Source organism: Urocampus carinirostris, chromosome 12, assembly GCF_059441175.1.
Source record: "Urocampus carinirostris isolate Australia breed hairy pipefish chromosome 12, RoL_Ucar_1.0, whole genome shotgun sequence".
Lineage (NCBI taxonomy): Eukaryota > Metazoa > Chordata > Actinopteri > Syngnathiformes > Syngnathidae > Urocampus > Urocampus carinirostris.
Genome location: NC_142360.1, coordinates 38,963,364 through 38,984,613, shown reverse-complemented (window position 1 = coordinate 38,984,613; position 21,250 = coordinate 38,963,364). Strand labels below are relative to the sequence as shown.

Here is a 21,250-nt window from a genome sequence, read left to right as displayed (position 1 = left end):
GAAAGGTTGCCTGGCCCACAGATGTCAAATTGTTTTTACAACAACTTTTACATGAGATTTCTGGATCTTTTGTTACATAATACTAACATTTTATGGATTTATTGAGTCAGTTGCACAATACGGGGCTGTATTTAGTCATACTTTTTGAGTGAAAGTACAATCTGTGTATTATTTGTCATTGCAACACCCATTGCAGCCTAGTCATCCCTTCTCAAGGTTTTCATTTTCCTCATGTTGGGGTTTTTGAGTTTTTCCTTGCCCTCATGTCGGTTTTAGATCAGGGGATGGTGTCATAATAGTCTGTAGTTTGCAATAGTCTGTGCACCCCTTTGAGACTTCTTGTGATTAGGGGCCAAAGAAATATAGACGACTTGACTTGAGATGTTTTTGAGTTATTCCTTGCCCTCATGTCGGTTTTAGATAGGGGGATGGCGTCATAATTGTCTGTAGTTTGCAATAATCTGTGGTCTGTGCAGCCGTTTGAGACTCTTTTGTAATTAAGGGCTATACAAATAAACATGACTTGACTTCTGGTAAAATATAGAAGAACAAGCTTTAAAATGACCTTATGTTGCGGAAACATTTTCTCATTAGAAAAAAATATTTTCTAATGAGATTAGTAATACTTGAAATGGGGAAAATGATGTTTTTTTGGTTCATTCGTTTTCATCGTTTTTTTTTTCGTTTTATCATGTTTTTATTAAAATATAAATAAGAAATACAGTGGAACCTCAGTTCTCGACCATAATCCGTTCCATTTCTTTGTACGAAAACCGATTTGTACGATCACCGAAGCCGTTTTTTCCCATTAAAAGTAATGTAAAATTGTTTTAATCCGTTCCAACACCTTGAATGTTTATCTTGAATATTTAACGTAAAGCTAACCCAGGCTAATCGTACGTTCGCGTTAGCGTAATCTTCCCTACGAAAGATTACGCTAACATGAACGCGTAAAAATAAAAAATTCAGGTCGTTTACACGTCATTTAGCACCCGGGTCTCCACAACAAGTGGTGAGCGGTTAAAGGATAAAGAAAAGAATTATGAATAGGATTTCTTACCGGTCGGCAGAAGCCATGCTGTATTGCTGAAAGAAGGGAAACTCGCACACCTTCTTCATATTTTGCTATTATTTCTTTCTTAAATGCAATAGTTGTACGCACTACTCCTCTTTTTTCACCTGTAGCAACTTTGCTGCTTGCACCAACCTTCTTCCGAGGCATAATTAGGGGTTAAAACACTCCCTTCACCGCTTTTGAAAAACGAAAACAGAAAAGGAGTGCGCGTTGCCATGACAACAGTTCTTCACGAGGGGTGGGGGCAATCTACACTCGTACGCCGCTCAGCGTCGCCCCTAGCGTACCGGCGTCCGAACTCCGATTTTTTGAACGAAAAGCGAAGCAAGAATTTCTCGAAATTTTTGGTCGAGAACCGATTTGTTCGAACTGAGAGGCGTTTGAAAACCGAGGTTCCACTGTATAGCAAAATAAAATAAATTCTTGACATGTCTTGACAATCTTCTTTGTGAAATACTTTTATTAAAAGTATTACTTGTCATTATTAAATCTTCTCGAGCAATATAGGAAAAACCAAGCCTTAGAATGATATAAATTGCCTTAAGTTCTAGAATTCTTTTTTTTCGTAGTTTAAATACAATAATCTTCTAAGCCAACAGACAGTGAATCTTATCAATAACCCCGACCTTGCGTAAATAGCCGAAGGTCAATAACTGGCTCTAATCCAGCACTGATTGCTGGTGAATACCTCGGATGACATCATCACCTTCATCCTCTCCTCCTATCTTCACCTCTTTTCTTCTCCTTTTGCCATCTCTCGCTCCGCCTCATCGCACTTGGACTTACTCCTAACTCCCATCCGTGCCCCCTATTCCCTTCCTCTCATCTTTTCCTCCCTCGATCCTCTGGGCAGCCTGCCAACTCGTCCTTCCCTGGCATGACGCCAGCTTCTCATCCCCCCTTTTTTTTCATCAGTGATTGATGGCCCTGCTGTTATGGAGGAAGAGGAAGGGAAATAGGGAGTAAAAAAAAAGGCAAACACACACGAAAGGACCATCACACACACCACACAGCGGGTCTAAATACAGCTAAACACACAAAAGGATGCACGCTCGCACACAGCGAAGCAATGCAAACAGAGGAGAGTCGTGCACACAAGCAGTACAAAGAGTTGTGTGCAGAGTAAGCAAAGCCTCCCAGCATGAAAGCCGAGAGTGTGCACGGACGCTCGTGCACGTGTAGAGGCAAGATCCGTAGAGGGGAAGATGGGTGGAAGGAACGTTTATCAAGGGAGATGACCAGGCACACGATTGTGTGCGGTTACAAAAACATGAATAAAAGGTTGCGGTTGTCGCACAAGAACAAAACTATTTTAATAGAGAGATAGATAGATATAGATAAATATAAATAGATTTAGTTAGATAGATAGAGATAAATAGAGAGGGATAAAGATAGATAGATATAGATATATAGAGATATATATAGATAGAGATAGAGAGATAGAGATGGATACATATAGATAGAGAGACAGATAGAGAGATAGATAAATAGAGATAGATAGATAGAGATAAAGAGATAGATAAATAGAGATAGATAGAGCTAGAGAGATAGATATAGAGAGAGATAGAGATAAAGATATAGAAAAATGGAAATCGATAGATATAGAGAGATAACTAGATAGAGAGATAGAGATACATAGAGATAGAGAGACAGATAGAGATAGAGAGATAGAGAGAGGGATAGAGATAGAGAGATGGAAATTGATATATATATATAGAGAGAGATAGCTAGATAGAGATGGATATAGATAATAATAATAATAATAATTTCCTTGTATTGTCATTCTGTGTAACAATGTACACAGAACGAAATGTCGATTGCATCTGACCCGATGCAGCCGCAGCCAAGAGAGGGCGCCGCCGACCACTTTTTAAGTCTTAGGAATGACTCGGCCGGGGCGCGAACCCGAACCTCCCAGTCTCAAAGCGGGCGCCTTACCATCTAGGCTACTTAGCTGGTAGAGGGACAGATAGAGATAGATGGATAGAGGTAGAGAGATAGATAAATGGAGATAGATAGATGGATAGAGAAAGAGATAGATAAATAGAGATACAGAGATAGAGATAGATAGATCGATAGAGATAGATAAATAGAGATAGAGAGCCAGATAGAGATAGAGCGATAGATATAGATAGATAGAGAGATGGATAGAGAGAGATAGAAAGAGATAGAGATAGAGAGATGGAGATCGATAGATATATATATATAGAGAGCTATCTAGATAGAGAGATAGAGATACAGATACAGATAGAGATAGAGAGATGGAGATCGATCGATAGATATATATAGAGAGATAGCTAGAGAGATAAAGATAGAGAGACAGATAGAGATGGATAGATAGAGATAGATGGAGAGATAGATAGATACTTTATTCATCCCCGTAGGGAAATTCACACTTCCAGCAGTATCCTTGTGTTGAAAATAAAACAATAATAAAGTAAAATGAATATAATACATAAATACCAATGTAACGTGTTGTTGTCAAAGAAAAAGAATCTTCATTTATTGTGTGGTCCATAGAGTCAGCCTGCCAAAAACATGGCAATGGCAACAATTTCAAGCATTTTCAAGCACTTCACCCAAAACTCAAGCATTTTCAAGCACCTTTACGAACCCTTATGGACCGATCAAAATGGATAGATGGTGTTACATTCTCTTTCTTCCCCCTCATACACTACTGACAACCTCCCACCCAAAACGTCACAGAGCCACAAAGCCCCGACATTAAAAGGCTCCCTCGGCGGGAATTCCGCTTTCTCTTCACTCGTTTCCGCTCCGGTCGCATTTTACGCTTCGCTTTTTTTCTTTAGTCGCTTTGCTTTTGCCCGCCGCATTAATTCATCTCACCTCTGAACGCTTCCAGCTCTTGCTGCTGCACTATTAGCCAATGAGCCCCCACACAAATGAGCAACACACATACACAATGCTAATGTTGCATTGGTGATCACAAAAATGGCAGCGGTCATCTTACTGCTGCCCACTTGACCCAAATAGGCGAATCGATCCATTAAAATACCGTATTTTTTAGACTAAAAGGTGCGCTGGGTTATAAAGTGCTATGAAAAAGTATTTTCCCCCTTTCTGAATTCTGCGTTTTTCGCATTTTTATCACTCACAAAGGTTTCAGATCATCAAAACTATTTTAATATCACACAGGGTCAACCCAAGGAAACACGATAGAGATAGATAAATAGATAGATAGATAGATAGATAGATAGATACTGCAGATAGATACTGCGGATAGATACTGAAGATAGATATAGATACCATAGATATACTGTAGATACCATAGATAGATAGATACCATAGATAGATAGATACCATAGATAGATACCATAGATAGATAGATAGATAGATAGATAGATGGATAGATATATTCTTTATTCATCCCCGTAGGGGAATTCACACTTCCAGCAGTATCCTTTTGTTGTTTATTAGCAGATTAACAGGATGGCCTCGGGGTGCTGTGTTTGTCGTTTAGCAACAGCGGAGTGAATGGCGTCACGCGCTAGGCCAAAAGATCGACGTGCCTGCAGCAGATTTAAACCTGGGAACAGTGGCAAACTTTACCAGGGAGTGGTTCACCAACTAAGATGACTCCAAGAGTGTTACAATGGCTCCTCCAGGAGGTTACAAAAGAACCTCTAAAAACATACGAGGGACAGCAGGCTTCGCTGGCCTCAGTTGAGTGTTAATGACTGTACAAGAACGACACTGGTATCCTTGAAAGAGTTCCCAGGCGAAAACCACGGCTGTCAAGAAAGGAAAACAGATTTGTCTCGCATTTACCAAAAAGCATCTTGATTATCCTCAAGATGTTTGGAGAAACATTATGTGGACTGATAAGTTTTTGGAAAGTGAGCACCCTCTTTCATTTGACCTAAAAAAGTGGCACAGCATTTGACAAAATCCTGAAGAACGTCATTAACAATTAATGTGAATTTTTGATTTATGTAATCACTGCCAAAAGGTGACTCAACTCGCTATAAAGGTTTTGATTTTTTTTTGTTCCTTAATAAATGGAATCAAGATTTGTATTTCCTTGCGTTGTCTCAGTGTGACACTAAAATTGTTTTTAAGGATCTGAAACCGGGCAGCACGGTGAAGCAGTGGTTAGCGCGTGTGCGGCACAGCTCTGAGGTCATGAGATCGAACCTCCTGTGTGGAGTTTGCATGTTCTCCTCGTGCTTGCGTGGGTTTCCTCCAGGCATTCCGGTTTCCTCCCTCATTCCAAAAACATTCATGTTAGGTTAATTGGCCTAACCCAATTGTCCCTAGGTGGGAATGAGCGAGCAAATTGTCTGTCCCTGTGTGCCCTGCAATTGGCTGGCAACCAGTTCAGGGTGTCCCCTGCCTGAAGATAGCTGGGATGGGCTCCAGCACCCCCGCGACCCTACTGAGGATAAGCGGTGCAGATAATGGATGGATGGATGATCTGAAACCTTTGTGAATGACAAATATGCAAAGAACACAGAAATTAAAAAAGGGGGCAAATTCCGTTTTCATGGCACTGTAGATGGATCCCTTTAAATATATAAAAACATTCAATTAAATCAAGAAAAGATGAATAAAAAGGAGCGTTTGGCTGAAATTTGAAAGCGTCTCTTATTCCCTCATCTTCCCCTTGTGAAGGAAATGAGGATTTGGGTCACGACTCCCACCAATTTCTGCACATTTTGACTTTGTTGCACAAATTGTTGGCATGGTCGATTGACTTTGGACGCACAAAAAAGACAACCAGTGGGGGTGAAAGGAGCGCAAGGGGACTTTTATAGGAAGGAAGGACAGCCAGCTTCTTGGCGGGTCTACAGAGGAAAGCAGCTGGATGACTATCCTGACCCGTCCTGTTATCTGGAGAAAGAACCGATACCTCAAAATATGGTCTGGTATCGACTCAATACTGATGGATTTTATCGATAATGTGTAATGTGATAATATAATGTGATCTGTAGTCCCCCCCGCCCCCCCCTCTGCTGGATCAAAGTGGTACTACAAGCATGTCGCCTCAACAGCCCAACTTACACTACAACAGGGATGTCAAACTCAAATGCACAAGGGGCCAAAATTCAAATCATGCTTAAGGTTGCGGGCCAACCAGGATAAACATTAATTGAACACACTTAAACTGAATGTTTTTGGAACATAAATATGAAAAAAACAGACAAGAATATTACATTTAACCCTTAAATCACTTATACAGTATCTATTATTTTGCAATAAATAAAAATAGCTTGTTAAATTATACAACTTAGAACTTAAACAACTTAACATTAAAATAACGTTCAAATTTCTTTGCTCCTCTGTCAATGTATATATTAAAAAAAAACCTTAAAAATCCCACAAGATTTTGCTCTCGTTAATATATCTCCTGTCAAAAGTAGAAATATGAAAATGCTACACAAATTATTTTGTAAAAACGTCACAACAAGCCTGATGTGCTTACCTTTGGCGCAGACGGCGTAGGGCGAGAGATGGGAGGGAGTGCTTGCACTTTTTGCATAGCTCCACCCATCCCTCCCACTCACCCAATCAAATAACTTTAAATTCTCTTCCGGTGTTTTGGCGTATTTACGATCTGTTCCGTGGATTCATCAAAAAGTATCTGAACACTGAACACAGATTATATAGTGAGCTTTTATACAAAGGATTCTTTAGCGTTGTACAGCCAAAACGATTTTTTTTGAATGACACCTTGACTGTAAATCGTAGTGAAAACGTGCCCAATATCTTCTGAAAAGTACGGTTTTGTAATGCAGCTTTGGTTTGGCTTTGCGTGTATCAGAACAGGATTAATGGCTCAAGTTTTGAACGAGATGGAGAAAATTTGCACGCAATTAAATTTGTCTCTGAGCCATAAGTACTCATAGAAAGAGCCATAGGTTCCCGACCCCTGGTACATAGTATACCGTATTTTCCGCACTATAAGGCGCACCTAAAAGCCTTTATTTTTTTTAAAAGCTGACCATGCGCCTTATAATACAATGCGCCTTATTTATGGATCAACATTAAGTTTTCCAACTAACTTGCAGCCGCCGACTCGATTTTCCCCCGAACGCCAAGTAGTACGCGGTGGATGCTGGGATTTATTTACCGGCGTTTCATTGGCTAACCAATGTGTCAATCATCAGTTGAATCGATCACTATTGGCTAAAGTTATTTGGAGGTCAAGAGGCGGATCCTTCTTATCATTTACAGACTGCCATTGGCTCAAACGGCAAACAAAGCCTGCAATTGGCCGAAAAAGATGTGTCAATCATCAGTTGAATCGATCACTATTGGCTAAAGTTATTCGGAGGTCAAGAGGCGGATCCTTTTTATAATGTACAGGCTGCCATTGGCTTAAACAGCGAAACAAAGCCTGCAATTGGCCGAAAATGATGAATGCGTATAGCATGTGGCCGATGGCATAGAGAAAGCATTTTTTTCTATTCTGTATTTGTAAATAATGTATTCTCCTGGATTTACTACCCTCACGGATATAAGAGGACATTGCCTGCACATTATTATGAACACAATGACTTCGGTGAGCTATTCCCGGTTTTATATTGTCTTGTTTCAGACTGAACTCGATGTTTCTGTGATAAGCGGTGCAGATAATGGATGGAATGGAGTGTCTATTTTTAAATTCAACTCAATTCCAAGTGTTTCTTGTCATATGCACAGTAAAGTTGCGAGCGAAAAAGAAAATAGATACGAAGGAATGGTTATCATTTCTTGAATCCCAAGACTTTAACCTTCCGAATGATGGAACGATGCATTTGAGTGACATCTTACGGACACCGCATTCGCACGTGTTCTCGACACGTATTTGCGTCTTTGCAAGCTTTGGGAATGTTAAGGGGGTAATAAGTTGGACTGAACTATCTGACTGTTTTGTCCACGTTCCCATTGTAGCGCCTTATAATCCAGTGCGTCTTATATATGTCAAAAATAGGACCAAAAACTATTTTTTTCGGGGTGCGCCCTATAACCCGGTGCGCCTTATAGTGCGGAAAATACGGTAGTATACTACATATATGAAGGAATAGGCACAGTGACTAAAACATCAGAATATGACATCCGGGGATGAGAAGGCGTTGTTCATATTGACGGGCCATTTAATAACAATCATGTAAAATGGTCTTGCGGGCCGGATATGATTACACGGCGGGCCGGGAGTTTGACACATGTGCACTACAACAAAATTTAATGATTGACGCATAAATCGAGCAACACAACCATTCAATGAAAAAAAAATTGCCTTTAACTCATCCAGTGACATAACATATAAATACATTTTCAGAGGGCACTGTCCCAAAATGCCAAAACCAAAAATATGGTATTTTTTTCAAAACAATTCTAAAGGTTTTTCCGCTGCTAATCAGTTAGTATCAAGCCTCTGGGAATGATTCAGTATGACGAAATCACTAATAGATAGCAGGAATGACTTCGAGAGTGACGATCCACACCAGGGTTGGGTAGGGTTACTTTAACTTGATTACTTTCAATTACTTTTGGATTACTCCAATACTAAATATGCTAATTAAAGACAAAAGAAACTAAATATGAATAAAAAGACTACATTTTGTGCAGGCTCGGGGAGTAACGGAATACATGGAACGGCAAAAATGATGTTGGCAAGCTGTTTGGATTCCTTTCATTTTGTTTCTGTCGCATTTTAAGTTCGTTTTGCCGGAGATCAAAGAGATCAAAGCCAGGAGAGAAAGCTTACCACGTGTTGTGAGTCATCATTTTATTCATATTTAGTTTATTTGTCTTTTATTAGCATATTTGGTGTTGGAGTCATCCAAAAGTAATTGTAAGTAATCAAGTCAAAGTAACCCTACCCAACCCTGGTCCACACATAGAAAAAACAGACACTTCCTCATGTTGCTTCCTCTATCCAGCGATTTAGAGTGTGTAGGCGGCCCTCGAGTGACCGAAACCCTGAGATCATGTCACCGGAAACATTTGAGCTTCAAAAGTTCAATAGTGAAAGGTCTGCTGGAAATGCTTCTTTTCGCAAAAAGATGTTTTGTCTCAGAAGTTTTCTTTGAAACCAATATTTTCCTGAAACTGAGCAAAGTTTAGCTGTTGTTTACTAAACAATGGTAAAAGCTAGAAACATGTTTTTTTTCTCTAATCAAAGATGAGGGTTGAAGCTTTTTTTTTTTATATGTCCTATTATTTCGTAGCTACAGGGAAAAACAAATCTGTGGAACTTCAGAAATGAGTCAAAATGGACAAAAATTGTCTTCTCTCATTTAATGAGTTTACTAGCAATTCTAATCGATTTTATTGATTGGTTGTTGCAGCCCTAATGATGAGGAGGCGATAGAGAGCGCTAACAGGATGCTAAGAGGAAGCTGGACGCGGCAGAAAAGGAAGAGGGCAGGAAATAAGAGCAGTCAATCTATTTACGATTCATTATTTCTCAGTTCCTTGATGTTTACTTCCACCTTTTACTCAAGACCCCCTTCTCCCTTCCTTTTTTTCTCCATCTTTGTCTCATTTCTTCTCTTCCTAAAGGTCTTTATCAATCACCACTTCATCTTCATACCTCCTGTTTACGTTTGCGCCCCCCTTTTATCCCGCTAATTTATCTTCGTCTTTTACACATTTCTTGGCGATATTTCAGTCGGCGGTTCCCCGGGTGACTTCAAAGATTGATGTTTATGGAACAAAAAAGGGAACCCCCTCCTTCGACATACCAGACCGTCGGTTGTGATTATGGTTTTACATTTAATGATAATATTTCAATTGATTTGGTCCCCTTAGGGCACAGATGTCAGACAGGCGGCCCGCGGGCCAGGTCAGGCCCGCTAAGGGATTGAGTCCGGCCCGCGAGACAACACTCAGAGAAGCGCAAGAGAAAAAAAAGCTGCAGGTTGAAATGTGTCAACTTGATGTTGCCAAAGCCAGGTGCCACGAACAAAGACACTGTATGTGTATTTTTTTTTTTCTCTCCCTCTTTTCCTCCCTTTTTCTCTCACTCCCTGTCCCTCTCTCTTTCACTATCTGTGTCTCTCATTTTCTCTTCCTTTGTTGCTCTTTGTCTCTTTCTCTCTCTGTGTCTTTTAACCTCTTTTGCTCTAACTTCCTTTTTTCCTTTTCTCTCTTTTCTCCTTCTCTCTTCGTACCCTTTGCGCTTTCTTTTCCCTTCTGTCTTTCTATTTCTCTTTGAATTTCTTTCTTCCTCTCCCTTTCTTTTCCCCCTCTCTCGTGACATTTTATCTTTTGTTTCTCTCTCTCTCTCTCTCTCCCTCCCACCCCTTTTCTCCCACTCTGTCTCTTTCACTCTCTGTGTCTCTTTTTCTGTTCCTTTGTTGCTCTTTGTCTCTTTCTCTCTGTGCCTTTAAACCTCTTTTGCTCTAACTTCCTTTTTTCCTTTTCTCTCTTTTCTCCTTCTCTCTTCGTACCCTTTGCGCTTTCTTTTCCCTTCTGTCTTTTTTATTTCTCTTAGAATTTCTCTCTTCCTCTCCCTTTCTTTTCCCCATCTCTCGCGACATTTTATCTTTTGTTTCTCTCTCACCCCTTTTCTCTCACTCTGTCTCTTTCACTCTCTGTGCCTCTCTTTTTCTGTTCCTTTGTTGCTCTTTTTCTCTTTCTCTCTCTCTGTGTCTTTAAACCTCATTTGCTCTAACTTCCTTTTTTCCTTTTCTCTCTTTTTTCTTTCTCTCTTCATACCCTTCACACATTCTCTTTTCTCTCCTTCCGTCTTTCTATTTCTTTTTGGATTTCTTTCTTCCTCTCCCTTTCTTTTCCCCCCTCTCTCACGACTTTTTATCTTTTGTTTCTCACGCTCTCCCCCTCTCTCTCTTTTTCTTTTTTTGTCCCGCCCTCTGTCCTTTTCCCTCCCTCTTTCTCTTATTTCTTTATCTCTCTTTTTCTTTCTCTTTAATCTACTAGTCCGGCCCCCGACAGAATGTTTGTTCTATCGTGTGGCCCCCGAGTTAAATGAGTTTGACACCCCTGCCTGAGGCGGGGTACAGTAAGTTCTGTCACAGCAGAGCATGCGCCAAATGACCTGGTCTTCCCAGGCGGTCCCCCTTCCTAGTGCTAACCAGGACCGATACTCTTTTGCTCCCGTGATTGGGCATAGTCGGGGTAGTATGGCCATAAACCGGTCATTGAAATCATGGAAATCAAATTTTTGTTTTGTGCATATTTGCCCTGCACCACCCCAAACATAAAAAAAGGTAAATCCATCGTATCCTACGCTATTTCTTTTCCCAGCTCACTGTAATTTCTACTGAAAAAAATATGGATACAAAATAATTCAAATATTTATTGAGTTAAAAGCAGTACATTTCCCTGAACGGTTCAAATTTGATGAAGATGTATTTTTAATTCTACACATCCGAAAGTTCTTTTTCGGTTTTTAAGAAGTGAGTGAGTGAGTGAGCGAGCGAGCGAGCGAGCGAGCGTGGTATCTAAAGTGTGAAAGAGCTAGGAAGAGCAAAAGAGTGAGCTAGAGAGCAAGACAGAGGGTTAGCAAGAAAGAGATGAATATAGAAAGAGAGCTAGTTATAGTGAAAAAAAAGAGAGAGAAAGACAAGAAAGAAAGAGAAAGACGACAAGAGAAAAAGCTCAAAAGTGAGAGAAAGCTAGGGAGTGTTGATGTCCTATCACTGATCTAGATAGGACTTGATAGAGCTAAAAAGTGCTAGAAAGAGAGAGAATGGGGATATAGCATGAAATAGCTATATATAGAGAGCTAGAAATAGAGAGCTAGATAGAGCAAGAAAGAGATGGAAAGAGAAAAAGAGAGTGAGTTAGTCAGAGTGAAAGAGAACTTGTGAAACTTAGAGAAAGAGAGGAAGAGAAAGAAAGAGTGAGAAAGAAAGAGAAAGAATGACAGAAAGAAAGAGAAAGAAATAGAAAGAAAAAGACAAGAAAAACCTCACAAGCGAGAGAAAGCTAGGGAGTGTTAGGCTGATCTAGATAGAGCTAAAAAGTGCTAGAAAGAGAGATAATGGGAGATAGATATAGCAAGATATAGCTATATACTGTATAAACAGCTAGAAATAGAGAGCTAGATAGAGCAAGAAAGAGATAGAAATAGAGAGAAAAAAGAGAGTGAGTTAGTCAGAGTGAAAGAGAGCTTGTCAAACTTAGAGAAAGAGAGAGAGAAAGAAAGAGAAAGAGAGAGAAAAAGAAGGAGAGAAAGTAAGAGAAAGAGAGCTAGGGAGAACTAAATAGAGCTGGTGCAGGGGCTGTGAACCTCTGGCACACGAGCCAATATAGTTCTTATTATGAATACAAATGGCTCGAGATTAAAATACTTCTAGCGCACTGTGCATAACCAAGCAATTCTAATTGAAATTGTTCGGTCCAATATAAAAAGGGCACAGTTGTACCAACAGTTTTCAGCCAAGGTGTCACACAAACAGACCACATTTTGGTTGAACATCGCTCAAGAAATCTTTATATATTAGGTTAATTAAATACTGTATTCACTGTTGAGGCACTTTATGATAAAAACCCACAGAACAAACTGTAACTACCCACAAACCCTAGCCAAGCACGCAGAACAAGCGGTAAGCATGCTCCTCTCTCTTCCTCTGAAGGGAAATACATTCATAAACTTTTCGGTCACATTTTTTTTAACATAATTACAAAAGAAGCTTGCTTGGCACCTTGTTTTGAAACCATTATTCACGAAAAAAATGAAGGCCAATATGAGCCTCATGGATCTAAAGTAACTGTGGGAGGCAGACAAGTTTAAGGTGGTATATTTATTGATATGGGCCAATGGCATTATTATTTCAGGAATTTGAAAAAAAAAATACATTTTTGCTCAGCAATACTTTTATCATTTTACTAGATAGATACTTGATTCATCCCCGTCGGGAAATTCTCACTTCCTGCAGTATCCTTGTGTTGAAAAATAAAATAATAAAATAAAAGATATAGAATACAAAATAGAATATTTAAATAGTGCTACGTAAAATACACACTGTAATAGAAATAGGGTAATATGCAAATGTGGGGGTGGGGTTTAATGTGGGCTTTTACTCCCCCAGGTGGAGTTAAAGAGCCTCATGGCATGAGGAAGAAATTATCTCCTCACTACTGTTGTTATGAATTTTTTTGGGGGGGGGGGGTAAAAAATGGTTATTGAAAAAAAGAATACTTATCCGACTTGAAAGATTATTCTTTAAATTTGCTCTCATGTATTCATAATATTATTTATTGTCACTATTTACTATTGTATATTTGTATATTTTTAATATAAAATACACTTCAAAGATAATGAAAATTCAAATAAATTAACAAGTTTTAGATTTTTTTTTTTTTAAATCTTACTAGAAAAAGTTGATGGTAATTTTATTCTGCTGAAGAAACACAAATGGGGTTCCGGGGACTCGCATGCTCAAAAATCTATGGGTCCCAACAGAGATCTATGGCTCCCCAAAATTTAGTGTGCTCCATGCCCTTACAAACTGTCGTATTTTCCCTTACAAAATACAAAAAAATCTTTTTTTTTTTTTCAAACATGTTTATTTATGTAGTTTAACATGTTATATTGTACATGTGTTTTCTTATATCATATATATTGTTAATGAACATTTTGTTGTGAGACACCGAGTTGCTCGACATGAATGAGGTTTATTATAAAAATAATTTCAAAAATGAAGTCGCTTGGACGTTCACTGTAGAAGGAAAAAAATACATGCAAATAGAATTAAGTAGAATAATACATTTTCTTATTCAAATGATGAATTCATTTTCTGCATTCAATTATTGTTGGTAATATACTGATTAAAAGGGATCACCACAAACCTGTCTTTTTTCATTTTCTCCTTTTATACTTCCTTTTTTTCTTAACTTCTTTATACAACATCATCATTCGTAATATAATGCATCAAAGCAAGTGAGCCGTTGGAGAGCCGGCTCTTTTTAATGAGTTGAGCCGAAAAAGCCGGTTCTCTAAAAAGAGACGGACTTTCACTACACAACTCGAACTTGAGATCGGCGTGCAGAGGAAAACTCGAACCGCGAGACCAAAAAAACAATGGCGGATCTGCCTGACGAAAATTTGACAATTATGTGTCAAAAAAATTGCGTCCCGGGGACGCACGTTGATTTGACACGATGCGTCCCCAGCAAAAAGAATGCGTCTAGGACGCAGGGACGCGGGCAAACCAGAACACTGAAATGGCCTCGAATCTATTCTTATCGGCTGATCCTAATATTTAATATTTATTCCCCAAGTTAATTTCAAGTGCTTTAAAAAATGACAGCCTCGCTGGTTGTGACAGTAGCAAAGTGCTGCATTTGAGCGAGCGTTAGTGCCGCAAGCGTTTTTGGGGCAGAAAGCTAGCAGTTGGATATAAGAGCGCTATAATTACCTTAACTGACAAATGACACCGTAATTACGGTGTCATAGCGAGAGGGGGAGCTCTCGTTTGACTGCATTAGAATTTTACAAATATGGAGACGCGGAGCTGGGTAGATAGAGAGCAAACTATATATAGATATAGCCAGCTAGCTAGCTAACAAGCTATATATAGAGATTCTAGAACAAAAGATTCTAAAGAGAGAGAGATTTTAAAGAGAGAGCGAGAGAGAGAGAGCGAGAGAGAGAGAGATTCTAGAGAGAGCGAGAGAGAGAGAGAGAGAGAGAGACCGAGAGAGTGCGAGAGAGAGAGAGAGAGAGAGGAACAGAGAGAGATTCTATAGTGAGAGAGAGATTCTATATCGAGAGAGAGAAAGAGAAAAAGAGAAAGAGCGCGAGAGAGCACGAGAGAGAGTGCGAGAGAAAGAGAGAAAGAGACCGAGAGAGAGACCGAGAGAGAGAGCGAGATTCTATAGTGAGAGAGAGAGAGATTCTATAGCGAGAGAGAGAAAGAGAAAAAGAGAACGAGCGCGAGAGAGCACGAGAGAGCACGAGAGAGAGAGGAAGAGAGATTCTATAGTGAGAGAGAGAGATTCTATAGCGAGAGAAAGAGAGCGAGAGAGCGCAGGAGAGAGAGTGCGAGAGAGGAAGAGAGAGAAAGACAAAAAGAGAGATTCTATAGCGAGAGAGAGAGATTCTATAGCAAAAGAGAGAGAAAAAGAGAGGAAGAAAAAAGTGAGAGAGAGAGAGCACGAAAGAGAGTAAGAGAGAGATAGAGCGAGAAAGCTAGAAAGCTACAGCTAGATAGATCAAAAGCTCTAGCTGGTTAGACAGAGATAAAGATATAGCTAGAGAGATAAAAAGATAGGGAGATAGAGGCAATAGAGAGCTAGTGAGCTACAGCTAGATAGATATCTAACTAGATGTAGGTAAAAAGAGAGATAGAGGAATAGAGCGATAGAGAAATAGAGAACTAGATAGGTAAAGGGCTAGCTATAGCTAATGTAGCTACGGCTAGATAGAGAGATAGATGGCTAGATGTCAATAAATGGAGGGCAAGATAGGTAGGGAACTGGAGAGATAGAGAGATAGCTAGCTAGTGCTGATAGATGCAGTGTTAGCTAGCTAGATGTAGATAAATAGAGCGCTAGAGAGCTAGAGAGATAAGAGCAAGAGAGCTTTAGCTCACTATAGGTAGATAGCTCTAGCTAGCGAGCTCCTATCTGATAGGGAGATAGCTAGCTATATCTAGTTAGAGAGCTAAATAAATAGAAGTAGATATATAAAGAGCTATAGCTAGCTATAGGTAGATAGATAGAGAGGTAGCTAGCTAGAGCTGATACAGAACTAGCTATCGAGAGCTGATCATGAGCTAGCTAGATAGCATTTTGACGCAAAAGCTAGCGGTTAGATGTCATAGTGCTATAATTACATTGAGTGACAAATGACTGAGTGATTACGGTCAAATAGCGAGAGTGGGTGTTCTCGTTTGACTGGGTTTGAATTTTACAAACACGGAAATTGGTGACATTCTCTTTCCATTGGGTACAAAAGGAATGCGACTTACTGCTCATTTGCATAAAAGGTAAAACATGCACTAATGATGCTCGGATTCTATGATGAGAGATAAAACAAAAATAGAATGAAAGATCGTTAGAGCTATAGAGCTAGATAGCTCGAAAGAGCTATAGAGCTAGATAGAGCTAAATAGCTCGATATAGCTTGATATAGCTATGGAGCTAGATATATAGATTTAGTTAGAGCAAAAGAACTACATATATAGAGCTAGATTATGACCAAGAGAGAGAGATCTAGCTAGACAGAGAAAGAGACAAAGAGACGGATAGAGCTAGACAAAGCTAAATAAGTAAAGCTAGAAATTAGATAGGTAGATGGCTAGATAGAGCTACGGAGCTCGAGAGCTAGTTACCGACAGTAGATAGAGCTAATTACAGTTACATAGAGCTAGTGACTGAGATAGAAATAGAGCTAGAAAGCCAGATAGCTAGAAGGGGATAGCGTCTTGATAAAGTGCTGGATGTCTAGATAGTATTAGACTTAGTTTGCTAGATAGAGCAAGAGGGCTATATAGATATTGAACTAGGAATCCAAATGGCTAGTGACCTAGATAGGGAGCTAGATGGCTAAATAGGGCTAATGGGTTAGAGAGATAGTTAGATAAATATCTAGAAAGCCAGATAACTAGTTGGGGAGCTAGATGGCTAGATAGAGCTAGTTACAGCTAGTTAGATTTAGAGCTAGAAAGCCAGATAGCCATGTGGGGGTAAGACCTAGATAGTGAGCTAGGGAGCAAGTGGGTTAGTGGGCTAGAGAGCTAGATAGAGCTAGAAGGCAGATAGCTAGATGGGGCTAGAGACCGAGATAGAGGGCAAGAGGGCTTGATAGAGCTAGGGAGCGAGATGGTTAGTTAGCTAGAGAGCTAGAGAGCTAGATAGAGCTACATGGCCAGATAGCTAGATGGGGCTAGAGACCTAGATAGAGAGCTAGATGGCTAGATAGAGCTAGGGAGCTAGGGGGTTAGTTAGCTGGAAAGCTAGATAGTTAGATAAATCTCATCTCATCTCATTATCCTCATTAGGGTCGCGGGGAGGCTGGAGCCCATCCCAGCCATCTCCGGGCAGTGGGCAGGGGACACCCTGAACTGGTTGCCAGCCAATCGCAGGGCACACAGGGACAGACAACTCATTCGCTCATTCACACATTCATTTGGACCGGCCAATTCACCTGAAATGCATGTTTTTGGAACGTGGGAGGAAACCGGAGTGCCCGGAGAAAACCCACGCAAGCACGGGGAGAACATACAAACTCCGCACAGAAAGTCTGGAGCTGGATTTGAACCCACGCAGGAGGTTCCCATGACATGAACTGTGCCGCACAAGCGCTAACCACTGCGCCGCCGTGCTGCCCTAGTTAGATAAATATAAAGCTAAAAAGCCAGATAGCTAGATGGGGCTCGAGACCTAGATAAAGAGCTAGATGGCTAGAGAGCTAGAAAGTTAGTTAGCTAGAGAGCTAGATAGTTGGATAGATATAGAGCTAAAAAGCCAGTTGCTAGATGGGAATAGAGATCTAGATAGAGAGCTAGATAGCTAGACACTGCTAGATAGAGCTAGTTACAGCTCAATAGCTATAGAGCTAGAAAGCCAGATAAGCATGTGGGGCTAAAGACATTCTGTAGAAGCTAGATGGCTAGATAAAGCTAGATAAATGGAGTGTAATAGGTAGGTAGGTAAATTGGTATCTAGATAGATACTCTAATTACATCAGGACTGTAATTGGTTAACAAAAAACAGGGTGGGCTAATATGCCCACCTCGTTTAAACACACGGGGGCGTTGTCAACAAAGGGAACGAAACTCAGTGAAATATATGCTCACCCACGCAAAAAGACAACGGCGGCATTTGTTGTTGCGGTGGGTAAAAATCAAAACAATGACCTCCTCCCACACACAAACACAAAGCGCACATACAGGTAGCCATGCCGTCGCCCCTAGCAACCGAAACGGACTCACCTGTTTGTGCATCTCGATGTTGAGTCCGTACGACATCTCGTAGTACTGCGGAGACAAAAACGCAAAAGCTGTCGTCAAAAAAAGACCGATGTGTCAAACTGAAAAAAGGAAAAACTATTGAGACGATAATCGTGAAATAGACGCATCTCCTGAATCGGGGGTGTCAAACGTTAGCTTGGGGGCCACAAAGTAGGGAAATAAACCTTTCAAGGGGGGCAGACTAATAGATTAAAGCATTACAGCATTATATCCAGACAGAAGAGCAGCTTCAGCGACAGACTGCTGTCACAGTCTTGTACCACGGACAGACTGAAGAGATCTTTTCTTCCTCATGCCATGAGGCTCTTTAACTCCACCCGGCGGATTAAAGGCCCACATTAAACCACACCCCCTACATTGCTTATTACCGTACTTTTAATGCAGTGTGTATTTTATGTAGCACTATTTAAATACTCTATTTTGTATTAGATGATAGAGATGGAGGGAGAGAGGTAGGCAGAAGGATTCTATACTTGCTGTATATTGTTTTTGGAGAGAAAATAAGAAGGAAAGAATGAGGAAAAGAAAGAAATAAAAAGCAGGAAACGGAATCAGCGAGAGACAGAAAGACAATAAGAAAATAGTTAAAGACTGTGTAAAAGACAGAAATATAAATATAGAGAGACAGAGAGAGAGTGATATAAAAAAGAAAATGAAAGAGAAAGAAATAAAGACAGAGAAAGGGGGAGAAAGAGAGAAAGGAGAAAAAGACAGCTTACAAAGACAAAAAAAGGGAAAAAAAAGAGAAAGTGAATGAGAGAGAAAGACAGACAGGGAGAGAGATTCCTTTTCTAAATCTCTCAACTTCTTTTTTTTACTCTCTCTCTCTCTCTTTCCTAATCTCTCTTATTCCATCACTCTTAATATCTTCCTCCTCCTCCCTCTCCCTCCTTCTCCCCCCTATTTCCCTCCCTCAGTAAGAAAGGGAGAGCGAAATATTGTGAGCGAGAGCTAGATAGAGCAAGGTAGAGAGAGCTATAAAGTAAGAGAGCTAGATAGAGCAAAAGAAAGTGCTAGATTGAGTGAGAGAGTGAGATAGAAAAAGCTAGAAAGAGCGAGCAAGAGCGCGGAAAAGCTAGATAGAACAAGAGAGCGAGGTAGAGAGAGTGAGACAGAAAGAGCGAGATAGAGTGTGTGAGAGAGGGAAAAACTAGTGAGAGAGCAAGAGAGGGATGGGGAGAGTTACATAGAGCAAGAACAAGCGAAATAGTTTTTCTTCTTCTTCATTTATTGCGTCGTCTAAAAAGTCGGACTGCCAAAAATCATGGCAACAATTCCAAGCATTTTCAAACACTTCTGCCAAAACACAAGCATTTTCCGACCTTGAAAACCAGCATTTTTGAGGATTTCAAACACCCGTACGAACCTTGATTTAAAGTGTATATATGAGCCATTTTGGATGTTTCCGAATAGTTCCCCGGGTGTTTATTTCCTCTTCTCTTAATTTTGGTTAATCTTTTCATTTTATTCACTTAATTAAAACACAAATCCCTTTCTTTTTTTGCGGCTCTCTCTCCCCGTCTCTCTGTTTTCCGCGTACGAGCTTCTCAGCTTCACACTGCCAACTGGAAGCTATTAGAGCGCTACCCGGCGTGGCATCAGCATAAAAAGCGTGCCACGTTTCCACTTTGTACAGTCTCTCTCTTTTCTCTCAGCCATTTTTTCATCAGCCTCTCCTCCACCCTGCCATCATTACTGCCACCTTTCTCTTTAACTCCATTCCTGCCACTCCACACTTATTCATTCCCTCTCCTCAGCCTCTTCACTATTACGCTACTCAGGCCATCTTGTCAGGAAGACTTTCATCTCGCCCTCCTTTTTCTTTCCGTTATTCTGTACCGCTTATCCTCACCGGACTCCGGATACAAAAAAGTGATAAAACCAAAAGCAAATGGCCGAAATCGACCGGGACGGCGACCTTTAAGAGGACGGGTTCTATAAAAAGAGATGGATGGATGCTAGGCTAGTTCAAGGGTCGGGAACCTACGGCTCGCGAGCCAGATATAGATAGAATAGAATAGAACAGGGGTGTCAAACATGCGGCCCGGGGGGCAGGTCAGGCCCGCTAAGGGATTGAATCCGGCCCGTGAGACAACGCTCAGTGAAGCACAAGGGAAAAACGAGCTGCAGGTTGAAATAAGTCCACTTGATGTTGCCAAAGCCAGGTGCCTCTCACAAGACAGTGTACTTGTATTTCTCTCTCTCTCGCTCTCTCTCTTTTCCTCCCTTTTTCTCTCACTCTCTGTGTCTCTCTATCACTTTCTGTGTCTTTCTCTTTCTTTGTTTCTCTTTGTCTCTTTTTCTCTGTGTCTTTTTACCTTCTTTTGCCCCCTCTTCCATTTTTCCTTTTCTCTCTTTCGCTCTCTCCTGCTTTCCCCTTCTCTCCTTCTCTTTTCTCTCCTTTCCTCTTTCTCTCTTTCTATTTCTCTTTGGATATCATTCTTTCTCTCTCTTTCTTTCCCCCTCTCTCACTATTTGTCTTTATATCTTTTTTGTTTCTCACATTCTCTCTTCCTCTCTCTTCTCTCTCTCTTTCTCCCATTCTCTCTTTCATTGTCCCACCCTCTCTCTTTTTCTCTCCTTCACTTTGTCTTATTTCTTTCTCTCTTTTCCTTTCCCTCTAGTATACTAGTCCGGCCCCCGGGAGAATGTTTGTTCTATCGTGTGGCCCCCGAGGTAAAATGAGTTTGACACCCCTGGAATAGAATTTACCTTTATTGTCATTGTTACAAAATGGGTTAACATGTTGTGACAACGAAATTGGGCATGGCACTCCAGGTTCACATATTCACAGTGAGGATAAAAGAATATATGGCTCTTTTCATGAGTATATATGCAGTGTCTGATACAACGTCTGCCCGTCCGAAGCAGAATGCCGGAATTTATGTCAGTTTATAGCAGCCCATTGACACAAAAATATTGTAGATCATAGATAGCAGTGTCTGAAATAACGTATGCCCGGACGCCCGGGTGGCCGACAACGAAAATCGTTTTTGTTTTTTTTCTTTCCCAAAATCCAACGTTTGCTTTATTCTGATTTCGAAATCTTCGCTCAGCTTGGAAATTTCGAAATTTTGGTTTGTTTGGCAACTTGCATACTCAGCAGCCAATCAGAAGCCTGCATCAAATAACTTCGTGCTTCCAGACTTTCCCGAGCGTTGTAAGGTCGGGCATTAGCATATCATTTTCCAAAGTAGATGCACAAAGAACACAAGAAAAATGGTTAGAAATCAAGCCATAACCTCAGCCCCTGAAGAAAGATTCAAAAGAAGCTAACAAAATT

General features: G+C 40.4%; 1 protein-coding gene across 4 annotated transcripts in view; it reads right to left on the bottom strand.

Annotated features, from left to right (window-relative positions):
* The window catches only part of tle2b (TLE family member 2, transcriptional corepressor b), a 99,729-nt gene that overhangs the window by 45,869 nt on the left and 32,610 nt on the right, over positions 1–21,250 (bottom strand). For all 4 annotated transcript variants that reach the window (XM_088350538.1, XM_088350537.1, XM_088350539.1 and 1 more), the window contains one exon: positions 17,929–17,973. In XM_088350538.1, coding sequence (XP_088206664.1) covers positions 17,929–17,973 — 45 coding nt within the window. The remainder of the gene's footprint in view (positions 1–17,928; positions 17,974–21,250) is intronic.